General features: G+C 40.9%; 1 protein-coding gene across 3 annotated transcripts in view; it reads left to right on the forward strand.

Annotated features, from left to right (window-relative positions):
• MECOM (MDS1 and EVI1 complex locus) overlaps positions 1-19,496 on the forward strand; it is a 329,136-nt gene that overhangs the window by 144,241 nt on the left and 165,399 nt on the right. For all 3 annotated transcript variants that reach the window (XM_088171043.1, XM_014887055.2, XM_014887058.2), the window contains exon 2: positions 652-1,001. In XM_088171043.1, the coding sequence (XP_088027169.1) occupies positions 652-1,001 (350 nt within the window). The remainder of the gene's footprint in view (positions 1-651; positions 1,002-19,496) is intronic.

Raw genomic sequence — 19,496 nt, forward strand, 5'->3', positions numbered from 1 at the left:
TGTGTTTTGGATCTGCCCCAGGTTTTTTTGCAACTGTAAGAGGAGAAGGTTCATGTTCTCTATAAGGTGCTGTTTGGATCCTGAACTTATTTTAGACCATTGCATTTCTTGGAGGTCAATGGTAAGACACTGATTTACATCAGCTGAAGCTCTTGCCAAGAGTTGTGTGGTAGGCTGGATCCTTTCTCTGAAGACTAATTGGAGGCCATCAAACTTAATTTTGGCTACTTTAGGTTCAATCTGTCTCTCTGCAGGACCAGTGAAGCTTTCCTGCTTTTCACTTCTCTTAGATTTCAGTTGTAACATGTAATGCTGACTTTCAATTGTAATTTCAAAGCCTGTGCTGGGTGCAGCGCTGCATCCGGACCCGACTGGACCATGGGCTGTGCCTGCCTTTACATCTGTGTGCAATTCCCTCGTCTGTGTTCAGTGATGCAAACCACTTTTGATGTCAGGAATATTGAGAAACACTGTGTTACCCTAGGCCTACTAGAGAAAAGGCTCAGCTCCATCCAGGGAGCTCTGTTGCAGGATTAGTGATTGGTGAAGTCTCCCAAACTGTGCCTTCCATTCCATGTGCAGGCTGGAAGGGTTTCATGTGCAGAAGCTGTCAGGGTGATTCAAATGCTATTGTTTGGCTTTCTTTTCCAGGTGATGAATGTTTGTATGAGAGCTTTCCAGAACTTCCCTTGGGGGAAGTGCCAGAAGCTGATGGAGAGGCTGCAAATGTCCAGTGTCCAACATCCATCAGCATCCAAGAGCCGTCTTCTCCAGCAACCTCCAGTGAAGCTTTCACACCCCAGGAGAGCTCTCCTTACAAGGCTCCAATATACATTCCTGATGACATTCCCATTCCTTCAGAGTTTGAGCTCCGAGAATCCAATGTTCCAGGAGCAGGATTAGGGATATGGACCAAAAGGAAGATTGAAGCAGGGGAAAAATTTGGCCCTTTTGTAGGAGAGCAGCGGCCACACCTGAAAGATCCCAGTTATGGCTGGGAGGTAAGATGCTATACATTCTTTTGGTCTGTTGAGTTCTTGTGTGTCTATCTATAAAACACAGAAATATTTGCAGAATTTGAGTCTTATCCTGCAGCAGCCAAAGCATATTTATGTGCACAAACTGCTTTGTGGCCTTTTGAGTTTTCTGGATGGAGATGAGTGTAAGTTGAAAAAGAAAAAAGAAATTAATATTGCACTTCATGCATGAAATCTGTGTGGGTGGATATCGGCAGGTGATGCTCCTTTTGAGGAAAATGAGGAAAAAGTGTTGGAACATTTCTGTACCATTTTTAGCCAGGTCTTGGATAGTCCTGCATTGTGTCTCTGGGTGAGAGATTTGCAAAATCACTGCATTATAAGTTTGAAATGGAACTAGGTGCTGCTTTCAGGGTTGTGAATTGCCACTTTCTGTCAACAATGATTAAAATAGCCCTTAAATCTAGTGTTGTATGGCTAAACTAGCTATTGTTAGCAAACTTATAGCACCAGCTTTGTGCTGCTAGGGGGCTTCAAAAGCTGGGGGGTTGATCCTGCTTCCATTTAACTTAATGGGAATTCTGCCATTCATTTGAAGTAGGTTTGGATGCTAAGGCCATACCCAGCACACATGGGAATGGTGTGGTTCATGTTACTTCTGCAGATGCTTTGGGAAATCCTTTTCCTGAAGGAGCTCATGGACTCCTTTGGTGAGTGCAGGTGTTGGAACTTGCTTTCCCTGCCTTCAGGGACAACATTTTCCTCACTGTGGTATCACTGAGGATCTGTCTGAGCTCCTGGTCCACGGTCGGGTCAGGGATTCAAACATCAAGTGGCGCTGCTTGTTGTGTTATGATGTAACAAATGTTCCTGCAAGGTTTTATTCATGTTTTAACAATGTGCTGTAGGAACAGAGCACAATCTCTGCTTTCCATCTGTACGTTTCCTTTGCTTTCTGATAAGGGGAGCCATGCAGGGTTTGCGTGGCTCTCCAGGGGCACGCCTGACCTCTGGAGAGATGGGAGTTCATTTTCCCAGGAAAAATGGAGTTTCGTTGTGGAGCAGAGCCTTGCAGATATGGTGGAAAATGGAAGTTTGATTTGCTCTTAACTATCCATAAACACTCGGAGTTCATTATGAACTTTCCATCCAGCTGTTTAAACTCTTGTGAGACCTGTGACAATGTGACAGAATAGTGTCAGGAGAAATCATAGACTTGGCAGCACTCTATTGAGCTAACAGACTCTGATGCAATATAATTGCCAGTGAGAAATCTTTATTATTTGAAAAAGGCACCAGGAAACCATAAAATCTGACCTTTAACCACACCACAATTAAGCTCAAATATTGATAACAGAAATTAAAATAAAACTGTTGATACATGTCTGTACTTGCAGGTTTAACATTATTCCAAAATTAGGGTATTTTAGACTGGACACTCAAGTGGTGTAGGACAGGATAATCCCACTAAGACTGAGGGAAACCCATCTAGCTTTTCACACCCTTAGATGCTGGTAATATGCTATGATATTAGAGACTGGTTTTCCTGCTTGAAATATTTCAGATTTTGGGGTCTGTGATATTCAGACAAGAAATTAATATCTTGATAGTGCTGGAAGCCCAGCTGGCAGCCCGAATCTCTTTCAAGCTGCAGAACTTGTGCCATTTGAATAGTGTTATTTATTTGGGACAGCTGGGGAAAGCTATTGAAAAGCATTGGAGCAAAATCACACAAAATCAACAGTCAAGTCCCTCTGCAATTTGGTCACTCACTCAGAAGTATTCAGTGGTGCTTAAAGGAACTTGAAACAGAATATTTTTCCAACAAATGGGTTAAATACCTTTACTGTAGTTGAAGAGAGACAGATTCTGGTTACCAGAGTTTACACAGTGATGGCTGGGGTTGAAGGAGGGATGTGGGGGAACCTGGTAGTGCTGGAGAGGATTTCAGTGATGCTCATTCCACCCCAGATTTTCATCATCACACTTCTCAAGAATCCATCCTTGGCCTCGTGCTTTGGATATTAAAGGGGGAAAGAAGCTGGTACTGGTGTGTGGGCTCAGGCAGTGCTAAAGGCAGTGTGGGATGGTGAGGAAAAAACATTTACTGAGGTTTAAGTATGGTCTTAGAAATTTAAGCTTTTCTGATGCTGTTTTGTTCTGCTTAAATGGGCACTTTTGAGAAACAAGTCCAGCCAGGTGCCAACAAGTCAGTTAACAAATGAGAATTCATTCTGCTGTTGCTGATAATCAAGGTGAAATTTCATTTCAATCTTAAATGTAGGAAGGATAGAACCAAAGTTTCTGTGAGGAGCTGAGTGTGGGTTTTAAGCGACTTTGTAGCATGAGAGGTTTTAGAATCTTCTCCCTTGTTTGATGAGTGAATTGCATTGATGCAGATTGTGACACAATCCTCTCTTAGGTTTGATTGCCTGTAATTCCTAGGATAGTTCATGGTGCTACAGAAGCCAGCTGGTGACTTCAGAAGGAGGGATGGCCCAACCTGCTCATGTTGTGCCTGGTCCCATTGGCCTAAGAAAGTGTTTGCTGTGTCCAGCATTCTCATTTCTTCACTTCTTGCCTGCAGTGCTGCAAGAAATGCGTAGTGGGTTGCACCATTGCTACTATTTGTGTACTTACCTCTTGAGTAGATTCCCCTGTGACTGCAGAGAGGATGATTAAGTTATTAAAAAAATCAATCTTTTCATTTTATCTGAGTTTAAGCTGGAATATGAATGTACAATGGCGTTTGGCTTTCAAAGATGATGAAGTTTTATTTTTGAGGAAAACAAAAATTAAAACAGTTTTGGAGGGAAAGATAGATATCTTCCTCAGCCTTTTTCTGATGTTGCACATATTATCCATTTTGTTATGAAACATTTGCTGCATTTTTGCAATTGTTTAGTATTGCTAGATAGTCTAAAATATTACACTAGAAAATTTTAACCAAAACTCCTACATTCACCTTGGAGAGAAGAGTTTACAGTTACACATAAATTTGGACTGTAACTACATTTTTGGAAAATACATTCTTTTTCCTTGCAAAAGCTTGTCATAGTTTTGGGTATTTCCAGCTGTGGGATACTTCTGACTTCCAGTTTTTGTGACTGATATCCATCTGAGTTGATATTGGGATAAGCCTGGGAGAGAAGTGGAAGTTGAGAGAACTGCTGCTGTTAAATTCTGCCAGGCAGTTGATGAGAAAGAAAAATTTTCTGCAGGAGGCTGAGGAATTTCATGGAGCCTGTTCCTACATTCTCCTATAGCAGGACTCCCTATGGGATCAACACAGAGTTCTGTCAGAGCAAGCCCAAGAAAACAATGTCTATTGTGTCCATTTATACAGTTCAGCCATAAAACACACTCTGGGACAAAAAGAATTTGTTGTGATATAGTTGTGCTTGGGTCATGATTAGAGTGCTGTAGATCAGTTTAAATGAAAAGCCATAAATTTGAATTTTATCTCATTCTGTGGGGCTGGAGCTGAGCATTATCTAATCAGGTATTGGTTAGCTAAAGTACAAATCGAACAGGGGGTCACTGGACAAGGGGAAAGGTCGAGCTTTTTTGCAGTTTGTCACAGAGGTTTTAGTATTTGCCGGCAGCCCGAATATCCGAGGGGGTCGGGAGGCTGTTGCTCGGTGCTTGTTTGAAAAGGGAAAATTGACTGCTGCTTAATCAACAAAGAAAACAAGCTTTTAAGGGATGGCAGTAATTTTTTTTTTTTTAAACAAAAGCAAGAGAACACAAATTTAGTGATTTCATCGTGGTTCATGCCCTGCTATGAAAAACAACTGGGAGAGTATTTCAAAGCAAGGCTTTGAGCAGGTCGCCAAAGCACAAGCACCTACCTTGGCCAGAGGACGGCCAATATCCAAATTCAGGTCTCTTGCTGCTCCAGCAAACTCAAAGTCTCATTCATGAGAACAAATTCTTCACTGCTCTTTTGATCCTAAACTTTTATTTCTTTACTAGGAGGGCAAAACCAGGAGCAATAAACTCTAATAAATCAAACCTGTCACAGAAGTAAAAAAATATTTTAGAGCTTTATAAAGCAGCATATAATCTGTTTATAGAGCAGAGTATATTTTCCTGTCATGCCAGTGAGGCTGAAAAACAACTCATATTTGGTAGAGTATGCTTGAGCTGATGCTATTACTTCTAAATGGAAATTAGGAGGCCATTTGGCTATTTATTTATGTCTCCTCTAACATTTTTCATGTGAGTCCTTGGAGAAAACTGCACAGCTTCCTAAAAATTGTTCTGGAGTACAAGCTTCCCACTAGTTTGTGGGGACTGGAATAGTTTCAGTTTGAAGCTTTAATTCTGCACTCTTTTGCTTTCTTTTGGCAGTTTTAAAAATTAAATTTGAGATTCTGAGGTTTAGTTATATCATATATTGCTGTGAAAGTTAAATAATACATTAAAAAAAATAGGCTTTTAAAGATGCAATCTAACATATATGCTGCAAAATCTGGGTTGTAGCACCTAAACCAATAGCTTGGTTCTCTTAGCATCCAAAAACTTCTACAGTAATCAGTGGGAGTTACCAATTCCTATGCACAGATGTTAGCCCCTACTTTTGGGTCCTCTTCCAGAAAAAAAAAAGCAGCATTTTTTTTGCTTGTTTTGTTTTTAATAACAACAGAGCAACAAGTCATGTCTTCTAAACAACTTAATGTAGAATTCACACATCTTAAAACCTGAGTTAAGCTATTCTTAATAAACAGTGACAGTGTTGAGGGAAATAACTCCCCTTGTAGTCAGGAAAATCACTCTGGGAGAGAGCAGTAGATAACATTTTTTTTCAAAAAGAAAAATAGGAGGAACAAAGACTTCATCACTTGTGAATATTTTTCTTTGGGATATGGAGTGTGTCCTAGTATTAAATAAAAAAAACCCTTGATTTTCTGCTGTTGGTTGACGCTTTCACACTGCCACTGATCTGTGACTTTTGCAGACCAAATCTTGGCTTCTTCTTGAATTGTTTTCAACAGCATTAACATGCAAAACAGCACCACACTCAGCCAGGTGGTTGGAAAGCAGGGAAGTACAATACAGATTCTTTGCCTAGGTTTTCTCCTTTCATATGGATTGCAGCAGTCTAGAGACCCCAGGGATTTTTGCAAAATTATTACTGAAGCAAAAGCAGAAACAAGGATGTGGGCTATTCTGTTATTTGGAATTAAAGAGGAATGATTTGTTTTATAGAGGGAGGTGGGGCTGCTTTTTGATCAACACGGGACCAACCTAGCCTTGCAGAGAGCGTGTTCTCCCCCAGATCAACAGATCATCCACTCCTGGCAGCTGGGGGTGACATCCTTACCTTGTCTTCAGCTCATAGGTGATGCTTTATCCCATTTGGAGCTCAGCTTTGCAAGGCATAGAGCATTGGCTGAGGTCCAATAAAGCACTTAGGCACGAGCTTATCATCAACAGGATTACCCAGGTGTTTGAGTTAAGCACGTGCTTAGCTGCCGTGTTAAGCTCTCTGCAAGGGACACAGTGTTCAGTGCACATGGGATGGAGCTCAGCCCTGTGTCCTGCCTGGGGTGAGAGTGCACCAGGGTGCTGGAGACTGAGCTGTGCACAAAAAGGACATTGCTGCGAGTGTTACCAGTCTGAATTCTTCTGTTGTTTGCATCTGGGGCTTGTGGTGGGGCTGTGCCCGAGTCAGACAGGGCTGCAGCAATAGGAGTCCCTGCAGCAAGGCAGGCAGATGCTGCTTCATGGGCAGAGCATTGCCCTCAGAGTGGATGTCAGCACCATTCTCCAACCACCTCCCTGGGCTTATCACCAGATTTCTCCCTGCCTGGAGAACACACAGCTTATAATTGCAAATGAGCAAATATTAGGTCCTTGAATAGTAATATACAAGCAGGTGGACTTGTCATTTGGTTTGAATTAAATGTATTGACAGCAAAGGGGAGCTGCTGGTCCTTTGCGTTTTTTTATGTGGGTGGAAGATGGTGAGGACAAGGGGGATCATTCAGCATTAATTCATGTTGTCTTTCTTTACAATTCCTTACTTCCACCCTTCAATTCCTCTAATCCTTTGATTAATATGATTAAGCATATTGCATGAGGTTGGCGGGATGTGACACTTTGTTCTTTTGGACAAAGACCAGAACCTTCCCTTGGTCAGGCAAAGGAGGGGAGCACCAGATCTGCAAAACTCCCTCCTTGGCCAGCCAGGGAAGCTGCTCTCAGAAAACCTTCAGATTGATATCACACAGGGGAGCTGAGAGGCTGCAGTGGTTTCTGCAAGGGAGGTGCCACTCACCCCTGTCCTGAGCCAGCTCTGGCACTGGGGCTGTGCTCAGGGGGCTGGTGAGGCTCTGAGCCAACCCAAGGTCAACGTGGCAGCAGCATCAGGAAAAGGCTTTTAGCCAGTGCAGGAGGCTGAGCAGCTGTTGGTGTGGCACAGCTGTAAAATCTCACAGCAGCTTTTGTCCCAAGGAGACTGGAATGGGTTGTGTAGAATTGACTATTTCTCCACCCACAGTGGATGTTCCACCGTGTCCTTGACCTTGAGGGCGGGAAATCGCACATTTCATGGCACGGTCTAAAGGCACAGAAACCTCTCTGTAGGTCTGTGTGTGTATTGCCCACAAAGCCACTGAGGTTTTAATTTAATCAGGAGGAGCATTAACTCCTGGGGGAAGCAGAGTGAAACCATAAAGGTCAAGTGGACTTAGAAGTAGGAAGGGGAGAAGGAAGTTTTGTTACCTTCTACAGAGCAGAACTGAGAGGATGTCTCAGGAATTCGTATTTCTCTTCAGAACAAAGAGATCTTTATTTATTTGCACACCACCAAGGTAGGTTTTGAGTTCGGTAACATTCTGTCCAGGCAGGTAAGAGCATTCAGTTTATAGAGACAAAAGCTGCAATTAGAGTAGATTTGAGGTTATCAAATTACAAAGAAAATAAATGAGATATGCCAGACATCCCTTTAAAAGACAAAACTGGTAAATTGAATTTATCCATTAAGAAAGACAACATCAAAAAGAAAAATAAAAAATATTAAACTGAAGAGAATAATAATAATAATTGCATCTAATAGAACTGACAAACAATCATAATTCTTCCCACTAAATAAATATGTTATAAAAAAATTTATTATGAAATGCCACATTATGCAAGCCAGGATTCAAAGATGAGTTCTTTGCATTAAGTACAGTAGATGCCATTAAGGAAAACAGTCAATATGTCACTAAGCCACGGCCTGTAAAATTAAATTGATTTGGTAAATGTAAGTAAGATAGATCTGTTTGCTTTCATCATCAATTTTGAGTGGGTGAACAGGTGATGTCACCAACCTGGGAGCGATAAAGATGCAGGACCATCTGGAAAGCTTTGTGATGGATGGGCAACTGCTTTTGGATAGTGACAGTGCTGTGGTACTTTGTCACTTGGGATGCAGTACTTAATAACTTTTCAATACCATCATAATAAATTTCACTGCCTTATTAATATAGAAATGGTGAGTTATTACTGTGATGGCTATTGTAAATAACAAGAGATGCAGCTGTCAGGAGCTGATTGTTTGGGCATGTTTCTTTAAGCAACACAGTTGACTTGGGATAATCAACGTATGTCTATATCAGCAGAGTTTATTGCTCTTGTCAAAAGAAAAAGCGGCATTATTCAAAAATTATATGAAGTCCATAATAAACAAGTTTAATATATTATCAGACTTTTCCTATAAGTTTCCTAACATGGGACAATAAATCACTTTTAATAATGCTTTTCTGTGTACAATAATATCCTTATGCTGTAATAATGTCCTTTCCTAACTATTCACCAAACAGAACTTCTGAAAAAACATAAAGGCATCTCGCACCCATCAGAACACTTACAAAATTAAATCTCCCTATTTCATTAAAAGGCTTCTTCTGATATAAAGCTGATGGGCTCTAGCTGTGTCTTTCTTTTTTCTGTTTTAATTGAACAGATGTAGTTAAAAGTAATCTACGACAAAGAAATACAGACAAAATTATAACCATGTGTCCCTAAACACTGGCAGGAAAGAGCATCTGTGGGTGTTTTATGAAAGCCCAGCACTGCTCCGTGACATTGCTGCTAATGTCATCGGGCTGAGGATGGAGAGAAACAAAATGCATAGATAGCTGTTAGCAGAAGATGAATTACCAGATCAATCATTTAGCACCATTCAGGGTATTACACCATTGTTCCCCGGGAAGATAATTAAATCAATGATGTCTTTCTTATTTGTATAAAGAGCCACGAACTTGTAAAGAATATCCAAACCTCCTCAAACATATTATTGCTGGACTTTTTTTGTTTAAACCCTACTGACTTTGCCTTTCAGGCTCTAGCTTTGTCCCTCTTTTCAATTAAATGTCTCTCCACCATTTCTATGACTGCTGAAAAGAGAGCCAGCAGTCTATTAACAGGCAATAAAGTTCAGGAAGCCTAAGACTAGTTTCTTGGGTCAGAGGTGAAAATTGCATACTAAATGAAACAAAGGTGTGTCTTGATGGCTCAACAAGCAGTGGAGAGAGGAGCATACATGTGGGCAGGAGGAGATGGTCATCATTAAACAGAAGCAAATGAACACAGGAGTTGGGGTATGGCAGGATGCTTATTAACCCAGATGAACACATGTGCTTCAGAGGATGCAACACTGAGGTTTGGTGTTTAACAATAGCATTGCAATCTGGGCATTTGGTTTAATAAAGACATCATAAAACTTGAACAAAATAAAAAAGCACATATTTTGTTTGCTAGAGCCAGCAGATTAGGATATGTTCATCAGATACATTAAAAAAGTATACTTATTTGGAAATAAAAGCAGTAATGGGCTAAGAGGTTATTTCTACCCCAGAGAGAATTAATATTGAGCTTTTTTGTCATGACTGTCCTCGTGTTTCCTGGCTGAATAGCAGGTGGCATGCACAGGAGTGAGGACAGAAATTGTCATAATCCTGCCTGACTTTATGTGATCACGCTAACTTTGGTGCATACAATACTCATTAATTTGGGAAAGAAATGCAAATGTTAAGTGGCCCTTCCTTTCAAAGCACAGACCTCGCGTTTAGTGTGGAAAGATGTAAAAGAGCCCACAAAAAACATAACATTTCATCAGGTGAAGCCTACAGTGTAAGGGGGCTCTGGTGTATAGTGGGTTTCCCAAAGTGTTGTTCTTAGTCTTAACTTGATGAAGTGTATTGGCAACAAGCACAGAGTGGGCTGTGCTGGAGACCTGGTGTGGAACTGCTCAGGATTTCCAAAAGGAAAATCAGTGCCCTCCTATCTTCTTGAAGCAGCCTCGTGGCCAAATGGGCTTTCCAAAAATGTAGCTATTTGCTATGCGGGTGTTTTACTAAAAAATAAATCTGGATATCAATGTTTTCTAAGAGATTTGTGGTGGTGGTGTTTCAAAACTGTGGGACTAATATTGATTTTGAGCAAAAAAAAGTTAAAGCTCTCCTGGAGGGGAAAATGGAAGTTTGGGGATGGGAAAGATTCAACATGACTGTATGTACAAATTTTTCTATAATGGTAAATTGTAAGTATTGATCTAGTGATAACCTTCAAATAAGGCAAAATTTGCATGTGAGTATAGAAAAAGTGATTTTTCTTTCCAGTCTTAACTTGGCATCTCTCTGTTTGGAATATGTACATGTGTAGACAGACAAATGAGCAGATAACAAGGAGGAGAGAAAACAATTTTTCTGTCTTTAATGCTAAGCCCAGAAATGACCCTACCAAACCCTCTGTGATGGCTGGGGTGAGCAGCAAATGTGCTCAGTGCCTTGCCTTTGAAACACACCTCCTCTCTTGCACAAAGTGTTTTACCATTTTCCCCCGGTTAAGAGTGTGTGAAGAGGCCTTTTTTTATTATTTGTTTGTAGATCTGTGGTTTCAAATTGCATTTCCATCTACCTGCTGACCCTGGGCTGTGCACTTCTCTTTACTTCCTTCATCCCTGTTCTCCTCCTCTCATAACTGTGCTGCTGTTCTCCACATTGTACCAAAACCTTGGAGTCAGCAGGAATCCTTGCCCAGCCTTGTGAAAAACTTCCTTCTTCTTCTCAGTTTCTTTCAGTCTTTTGTAAGTCCCATCTATATCTGCCCTTTATATCTGGCCCTCATCTCCCTCACTTTATTTTCAGCAGGTCAGTGCCATAATTGCCTCCAGCACTGGCTGTGCACATGGTCTGCTAACTGGGCTCTGATTGCCTTTTCGTGGCTGCATATATTTTAGTTTTCTACTGAATCTTTTCCTATCTCAGCTCTCCTCATGTCAAGATTTCAGCGTTCCTCAGTTCATTTAGGCTTGGGGCTTTCCCCCTGTAGTGGACACAGTTTGCTCATTCCTTCCCACAAACTCTTCCCTCTGCTTGAAATATCACCAGTTCCACCCTTGGCAAGGCAGCTCAACCCCTACCAGTATGGACCCTCATTATTCCCTTTCAAAAGCTGATTTTCTCAAGTCATCTCACCAATTTGATGGCTGGCATTGTTGCAAAAAAGGCAACATCTCAACTTCCCTCATTAAAGCCCTTTTCCCTCACACTAATGCAAACAGAGATGAATAAAACATGTTTTAGGCAGATTTCACAATAGTTTAAATGATTATTTGAAGATTATGACTTTAACAGAAGTTTCTGTGTGTAAAGAAACCCTCGTGGTAGGTATTTAGCTCAGGGAGAGTGACTTGTTTGGCATTTGCATTCAAATACTTTTGTGCTTCTGGAGCATTTTTAAGACTGGACTATCTGATCCCACCACCCATGACAACAATGCAGAAGTAGAAAACGAAAATTCTGGTTTTCAGCCCCAGCATTCCTGAATAAAATTTAGCTGATTGCAACAATATCATTTTGGGTGTGATTTTTAGTGGGTTTGAGTTTGAATGGGTTTAGAATAGGTGCTTGAGCAGCTTTTGTCCCCATGCTAATGCCCCGCCAGCAGTGGAGTCAGGAGGAGTGAAACGATGACCTGAAATAGCAGACGGCTCCAAACAGAGCTGGATTAATGTGAGATGGGGCCCTGGTCCCGTTCAGCCATGCCCTGTCCCATGCAGCATCCCCACCATAAACCCCACAGCACCCAGCCCCTGCTCCTTCTGCAGCACAGAAACTCCCAAAGTGGTCTCCAGCAGCCCTGACAGCACCATGAGCCCTGTGCCACGCTGAGCAAAAAACAGCACAGGGATTAAAACCTAATTTGCCCATGTTCTGATGGGTTTTGTAGAATTTTTTATGTGTAACTTCTACATTTGATGTGTTTGGAAAGGCTCGGTAGTCCTGTTCCTCCTCCTGTGATATTGCCAGGCTTGCTCTGTAATGCTGAAGAAGAAAAAAAACCCAGCCTTAGTGTTGGGAATTATAAATAATTTGATGCAACAGGTTTAAGTTACCATTTTTGTGGTGAAAAGAAAAGCTTAGCATGATCCAGATTTTCCTTGGTTTCCTCCCATTCTGCTGAGAAGCAGAGGTATTCACATTTCTTTGTCTAACAGTTTTATAATGTCTTAAGAGATTAACAGTGAGCATGAATGAGGGGCTGAGGATTAGACGACAAAAAGCCTGAGCCGTCCACTACCTTGTTTGCACATTTTACATTTTTCAGCATTGCCGAGTGAGTATAGAAACTAAGGAAAGATAATAAGGACCAGAGTCCCAAAAGTGTTTAGTGATTCAAAAAAATTCAGATGCCATGTCAGAACTGACAGAATGATGGAGCATTATGTGGCAGGACCCACTTTTTTGTCTTAGGGTAAGCTCTTGCCCTGAGTGAATGCAGATGTTATCACAGGATCCCAGACAGACAGTCAGTGAAATGTGACAAGCTGTCAGCAAAGTTACACTACGTTGAGTTTGCTAAAATATCCCAAAGCTTCATACATGCCCTTATTTTATTATTGTTATTATTTTTTATATATATAAATATATATATATATATATATAAAACCCTTAGCTCAATCAGTTGGGAGGTTAAAAAAAAAGAAGAATGAAAGAAGAAATGGTTACAGTAACCTTTCCAGTCAGGGATCCTTTGAATGGTTCAGACGTGGCTGTAAAAGTTTTTTAAGAGTAGAGCGAAAATGATTATCTGAAATATTTGGAAGGTTACGTTGGCATCAGTGAGATTTGTGAAGGCAAAGCACAGGGGTATGGCTGTTAACCACATGTCAGAGTGTGTCAGTCATTCCCGGAGTGATTTGGGTATTTACTCCTGTGAAATGCTTAGTCAAATCAGCAATAGCAGCCAGCAGAAGTAAACCTTGCCCGTGCTCAGCTTGGTTTTCTCTTTAGCAGGGTATCAGCTTCAAAACAGGGGAGTTATAAGCAATTATAATTCCTTTACTGTTTTTTTTTTTTTTTTTTTAAACCTCAAAATTAGATGCAAACAAGCTGGTAAAATTGCAACCTGAATAGTAAAAAGAACGTCAAGTGAACTGATTAGAACATGCTCAGAAAATAAAAATATATGTCAGGGCAAATCAATGCAAATGATCTGAATTCAGATGCTCTGAAGACATAATGAGGCTCAGAAAATGACTTTTGTTTTGAATTTTAGGTCTGCAAGAGATATTTGATTTGTAAATATTGTAACAAGATATAAGCTTTTAAAATTTTGTGTAGAAAAAGAAGGGCTCCGTTCTCCATAATCCAAAATATTTAACTTTCAAGGAATATGCAGGGAGGTGATGCTATTTATATGTCAATGTACTTCCAGGACTGTGCTCACTGTTTTCTTCTTTCAATACTTCACTATGTAGAAAATATAAATATAATCTGGGAAAGTCAAATATTTTTACAGATGCAATTGATTTTCACTTTTGAATTAGGACAGACTCAGATTTGAGCTTTTACATAATTAGAGAACAGGGAGCCTAAAATACTGATGTTTTCAATTTATTTCACAGCTTTATTTTAACAATATATTTCCTTATATGGGTGAGTAGATTTTGATTTGAAAATGCTAAAGTAAATTGCATATCTCTTTTGTAAGTAATTATATATATCATTCGGAGAAACCCCTTAATAGTCTGTATTCTTGTCTTATTACTGTCAACTTAAGCCTAAATTTAATGAGAAGGCTGTTTATAGTGGCACAAACTAATATATTTTGCTGGAATAGAAGTTGCAGTACGTTTGTTCTCCTGGAAGCAGAGCAGAATAATGCATGTGATTTATAATCAATTTAGGTCTGCTTTGGAATAAGATGATCTTGCATTATTTGTTTCCATGCACTGAAAATATTAATTTACTTCTAGAGGCAGGGGAGAAAGGGAAACGTAGGCAGCCACAATTTAGTGCAATTTATGTTACAACAAAATATATTACCAGCCAACACAACAACCTTCCGGACTGGGAAAAATGGGATGCAAAGACACTTAGGAGATAACATCTCACATAGTGTTTTTGCAAAAAAAAAACCCAACAAACCCTCGAAGTAAACAATCCAACTAAATTATGCATATGGAGGAAATGATTGAGAATATGTTTAGCTGGTAATCGCACTCATGCCGAAGTTTTAAATTTCATCTGTCTGCTCAGATCTATTGTGATCCATTAAGTGGCTTCCTTTTTTTCCGACAAATTGAATGCTGCAACTGCAAGGAGCTCTTTTGTTCTTTTAATTCAGTCAGCATGGAAATGATTTTCTCATTTCAGGCCCTTTTCTGTCCTCTCTTCATTGTGTCAATAAAATAGAGTTGTGCAGAGCTGCTCTAATCAGCTTAGAGTGCTAATTCATTGCACTGGGATGCTATCTGGGTCCGGCTACAGGTGGGCACTATAAGGGGTCAGTCTCCAGGGGAGTCTAATTGTGTCTCTCTTGGGTCTTGTTTGCAGAATAACTCAAATCTCAAACCCTGGCTTAAGAAAGGAAGGGAAAATGCACAAACACAGGCGTGCAGGGGCACAAAACATCTCTAGATGCACTACACGGCTGTGTAGTTGTTTCTGTTTTGACACTGGAGAAGGGAAGGCTTTAGTTCAGAGGAAAATGATTAATAAGAAACTTTGTAGATGCATTTTAAAATTTATGTGGGAACGTGGTCATTTTGAGATATAGGTGTGCAAGAGAAAAAGGATTGGTGAGGGGTTGGGGGAAGTCTTGCCTCTAGATTTTTGAGGCTTTCAAAAGGCTAACTAAACCCAAGAAAATACTGAAACAACAAATCCCTGCTGCATGTGCCAGTGGTGGTTTTGAGCAAGCCTTTTGCCAGACATGAGGGCAAGTTGAGTATGAGGGATCTGCCCAGGATCCTCAGGCAAGCAAGGCAGGGACCCTGGGTGCCCCAATCCCCTCCAGTGCCTGAGCCCCTGTGGCAGCCCCTTCCTCCCAGCCTGGAGGGGCTGTGCTAGCAGCAGGAGTGATGCTTTCTGCTGGGCACTTCGGGTTTTATGTTGGGTTATGTCAGAGAACAGACTGGGAACGGCCAAGAGAGGATCAGTACGAGGGGAATGGACACCTCGTGTTTGTCTTCTGCCCCAGTGTTGTGCAGTTTGGCCTCACATCTGTCCCTGACACAAGCAGGCTGCAGGCTTTGCTGGCTTGGTTTTGGTTTTTTTTTAATTGGTGTTTTTGTGTTTACCACCAACCACAAATAAAAACATGACAAAAGAGGCACTGATGGGAAGAAGGGGAGGGAATTCCCAGTGGATCTCTTGCTTCTTGCCACCTTGTCCCAGGGTGGCAGCGTGGGAGCATCTGTCCTGGGCTGTGTCCTTGTCTCTGCCAGTTCTGCATCCCTAGGGCAGCGCTGGCATCTCTTTCATCAAGCACTGAGTAGAAACTGCCCAAATTTCCCAGACAAACATGCTAGATGCTGCCAAATATCTTCCTGAAGCAAGGCCAGCAACCCCAGCAGAACTCTGCTCCCAGCACTTGCTATGCAAGCCAACAGAGGCGGGCATAGATGAGTTATAGGTTTCCTACCAAAAATTTCTCGGTGCCTTAAGGATGGCAGAGCAGCCTGGGCACATCCTCTGGCTGGGAAGGAAGGGCATGGCTTGTGGCAGAGCAGCCAGTGACTCTGTGGAAAGAAAAATGCAGTAAAAGTGCTAAAGAAAACTGAACAAATCATAAATTTCCTTAATAGCGTAGCAAGAGGTGAAAGGCTGTTTATTTGGACAGCATTTTGCTTTTAAATTAGCATGAAGATTTTCCCACAGAATGCATTTCCCTTGCCCATAATTGCTCATGAAAAAAAAAAAAAAAAAAAAAAAAAAAAAAAAAAAAAAAAAAAAAAAAGGCAGTCTTTGGAATTACTTAAAAAATTTCAGTTCTGAAAAAAAAAATACTGAATTCGTCCCAGACTCTTTTTTGCCTCTGTGTGACTGAGGTTCTCAGTGGTTTGTGTGCAGGAAAAGTGGACAAATCATGGCTGTGGCACGTGGCCCTAAGGCAGGGGCAGATCCTCTCCTGGGAGAGTGGATTTGGGGAATGGGGATGTGACAAAGTATCCCAAAAGCTGGTGAAAGTTGGTGCCTTTTCCACAGAGAAGCCAGCACTGGCTCAGAAATGCAAAATGGGCTCTGCAGGGCATCAAAGCCTCATCCTTGGCTACTTCCATGCCTGCAGTCCTCCTTCTCTCCACACTCAGCCTGAGTTTGGGCAGGACTGTTCCCCACCGGTGGATTTCCTACCGGAGCTGTTGCTCTATTGTGGTTTTGTGGCAGAGCTGCCACCATGAAAATTAATTAACATACCTGAAGACACCCCTGAGCAGGAAATCATAGTGCTGCTCTGTGATTCAGGGGTGAATAGGATCTCTCTATTATCAAAAACTCCATCAGGGAAGAGGAAATTAAGTTCTTAATTAGACAGTGTCCAAAGGAAGAAGTGAGGCATTGAAGAGATGAAGAAAATTGAGAGGTAGCTGATGCCCGTATCAGGCTAATGATAGAAAAGGAAATAGTAGAGCTTGAAAGGTCGCTGACCTTATTAGGCTTGGAGAAAAGTAGTAGATCTTCAAAAGCTTTCACCTATGATAGGTTGACAATGTGTGAAGTTCTCAAGATGGTCAGAGAGGAAAGACAGCCCAGAAAGAGCATGGGAACAAATTAGGTAGATTACAGTGAGCTCCAGAGATACAGCATGAAAAGCATATTTAGAAAAGAGAGGAATTCAAAGGAGAAACAGACAGAAATGTTTCATTTCTTAGTGAGATCTATTTTCACTAGGAGTACAGGATTTTCTTTCCCACTTAGTAGTTTTATTTTTTTATCATCAATTAAACTTGGTAATGATCCCTCACTGGGTTTAACATTTCCCTAATGAAGTATTTGCTTTCTGCTAAATTGAAATATTTCAGTGGTAGCCAACTCTGAATATCAACTTCAGTGAGATGAAGATAGTGCTGCTAACAATAACTTCAACATTAGTTTTTGCACATAAGCAAAAGCATAAGCATTGCAGATCCCTTAGTGGCAAGAGACTTTTACCTTGGAATACCAAACCTGGCCAGCTGCAAGAATTTTAAAGGCTGTTACAGGCTATTTTCTCAGTAGGTAAAATCTCCCTGGCTCTTTAAATGAGATATTACAAGAAACAAGTCTATAGCAAGTCAAATGAAATGCCCCTAAAGCCTGCCTCCTCCCAGCCTCTCTTCCTGCAGCAGTTTTGTGCTGTCCGTAGGTGATTTCTCGGAGCCAGCAAGGCCTGATTAAAATCCTCCCTGCTGGTTCATGTACAAACATGGCTTTGAGTTTAGAGCTAAAGTTGCTTCTCTGTCTTTCTGGTAAATGCTCAAGTTTTCTTGTTCCGACTGTTGGTAGGAAAGGGGGAGAAGGAATGCAAAGAAGAGGAAATTAAAAATACAGCACTGCACATTTTTCATGCAACAGGACCAGTCCGTTTACAATGTAACATAACAGCAGTTTTTCAATCAAAATAAATGAGGACAAATTCTCTGCTGGTAAAAGTAGATGCAGTGCCATGACTTTCCTTTAACGTAAGCAGTGTATGATCCACTCCAACATAATAAACCCAATGTAAAGACAGACCATGAAAAACCTAAGTTTTTTCTTTTGCTGTGAGCTAATTTAATGGCTTTTTTTTTTTTTTTTTTTTTTTTTTTTTTTTTTTTTTTTTGTAATGCTCTGTGAATAACAGGGCTGTTTTTGAGTAAACCCTGTTGTACTGTGAAATTAAAAACCCCCTTGCAGACAAGTGCTACCATGTGGCATTTCACAACTAAGGCAAAGTTGCTTCCTGAATTTGAAGCTGACACTTTTATCATCAGAAGGAAAAACTGAGTGCACTTCCTATCTTCTTCTGGAGCTTGTGGTCCCTTCCTGAAGCAGAATCACCATGTAGGACTCCACCCTGGAGGCCAGAAGTGCTGCTGGAACATCCAGGGGAGCAGCACATCCCTGTTTCCTTCGGAGGGCTCTGTGGAGCAGATTCCGGGTGCTCAGGAGATGGGGAAGGGCTGCCATCCCTGATTAGATGTGCTCTGTAATAGTATCGTCCTGTTTTCACTCACCACGGCAGAACATTTCTACAGGGCTAACAAGGCATAGGGTAATGAGAAACATGCCAAGTTTAAGGGAAAGAGGAGTCCAACCTTCGTGCAGGAAACAAATGTGATCAATTACCCCAAGTGCAGAGCTCACAGATACCTTATCTTAAGGCTCCTTAAAATAAGAACTTGATTGTTTCCAAATGTGTCTAAGAAGTTAGTGATAGAAGCACATTAATGCGAGAGACATGGGAAATTTTATTACCTCCAAAAATTGTCATTATTACTTGCTTCTCAAGATATGGAGGAATCAACACAACTGTCTAACACATGATCATGGCAATAAATCTATGACTCCCTATGCATGTGCAGGCTGTATGTAGAAGCAGATTTTCAGCATTATATTATTGTAGTCATTAAGCAATATTTCATAAAGCTACCAGTATTTATCACAATATAAAACTCCTCTTTTGTAGCCTTTCCTTTCCTTTCCTTTCCTTTCCTTTCCTTTCCTTTCCTTTCCTTTCCTTTCCTTTCCTTTCCTTTCCTTTCCTTTCCTTTCCTTTCCTTTCCTTTCCTTTCCTTTCCTTTCCTTTCCTTTCCTTTCCTTTCCTTTCCTTTCCTTTCCTTTCCTTTCCTTTTTTTGCTGGTTGACTATTTTCTTTGTCAGTTCTGCACTATCTGTAGACAGCTACTGAACTTAGCTTGACAGTGAAGATCATTGGCCAAAATTTCTGACAATCAGGGTGTTTTCTGAAGATGCATTAGGAGCAGGGAAAAAGTGCAATGGCCAGTCCATACTGAGGTATGGCTTTGACCTGAAGATATGTGTCTCTCCAAGGTTTATAATATAAATCTGGAATGCTTAGGACAGGAATATATTGTTTTTCATGGAATTTCTGCTGTCAGCAGGGACATCACCCGTGGATGAATTAGCAGGAGAAGGGAAGCCACTGTAGAAAATCTGGGATACTCCTCCCATGCATGCAATTCCTTTGCATCAGCAGGAGTTGTGTGCAAGGTCGGATGGACCTAAAAATCACAATTCTATTAGAGTAACTCTCTGAGAT

This window comes from Sturnus vulgaris, chromosome 10 (assembly GCF_052056855.1).
Source record: "Sturnus vulgaris isolate bStuVul1 chromosome 10, bStuVul1.hap1, whole genome shotgun sequence".
Taxonomy (NCBI): domain Eukaryota; kingdom Metazoa; phylum Chordata; class Aves; order Passeriformes; family Sturnidae; genus Sturnus; species Sturnus vulgaris.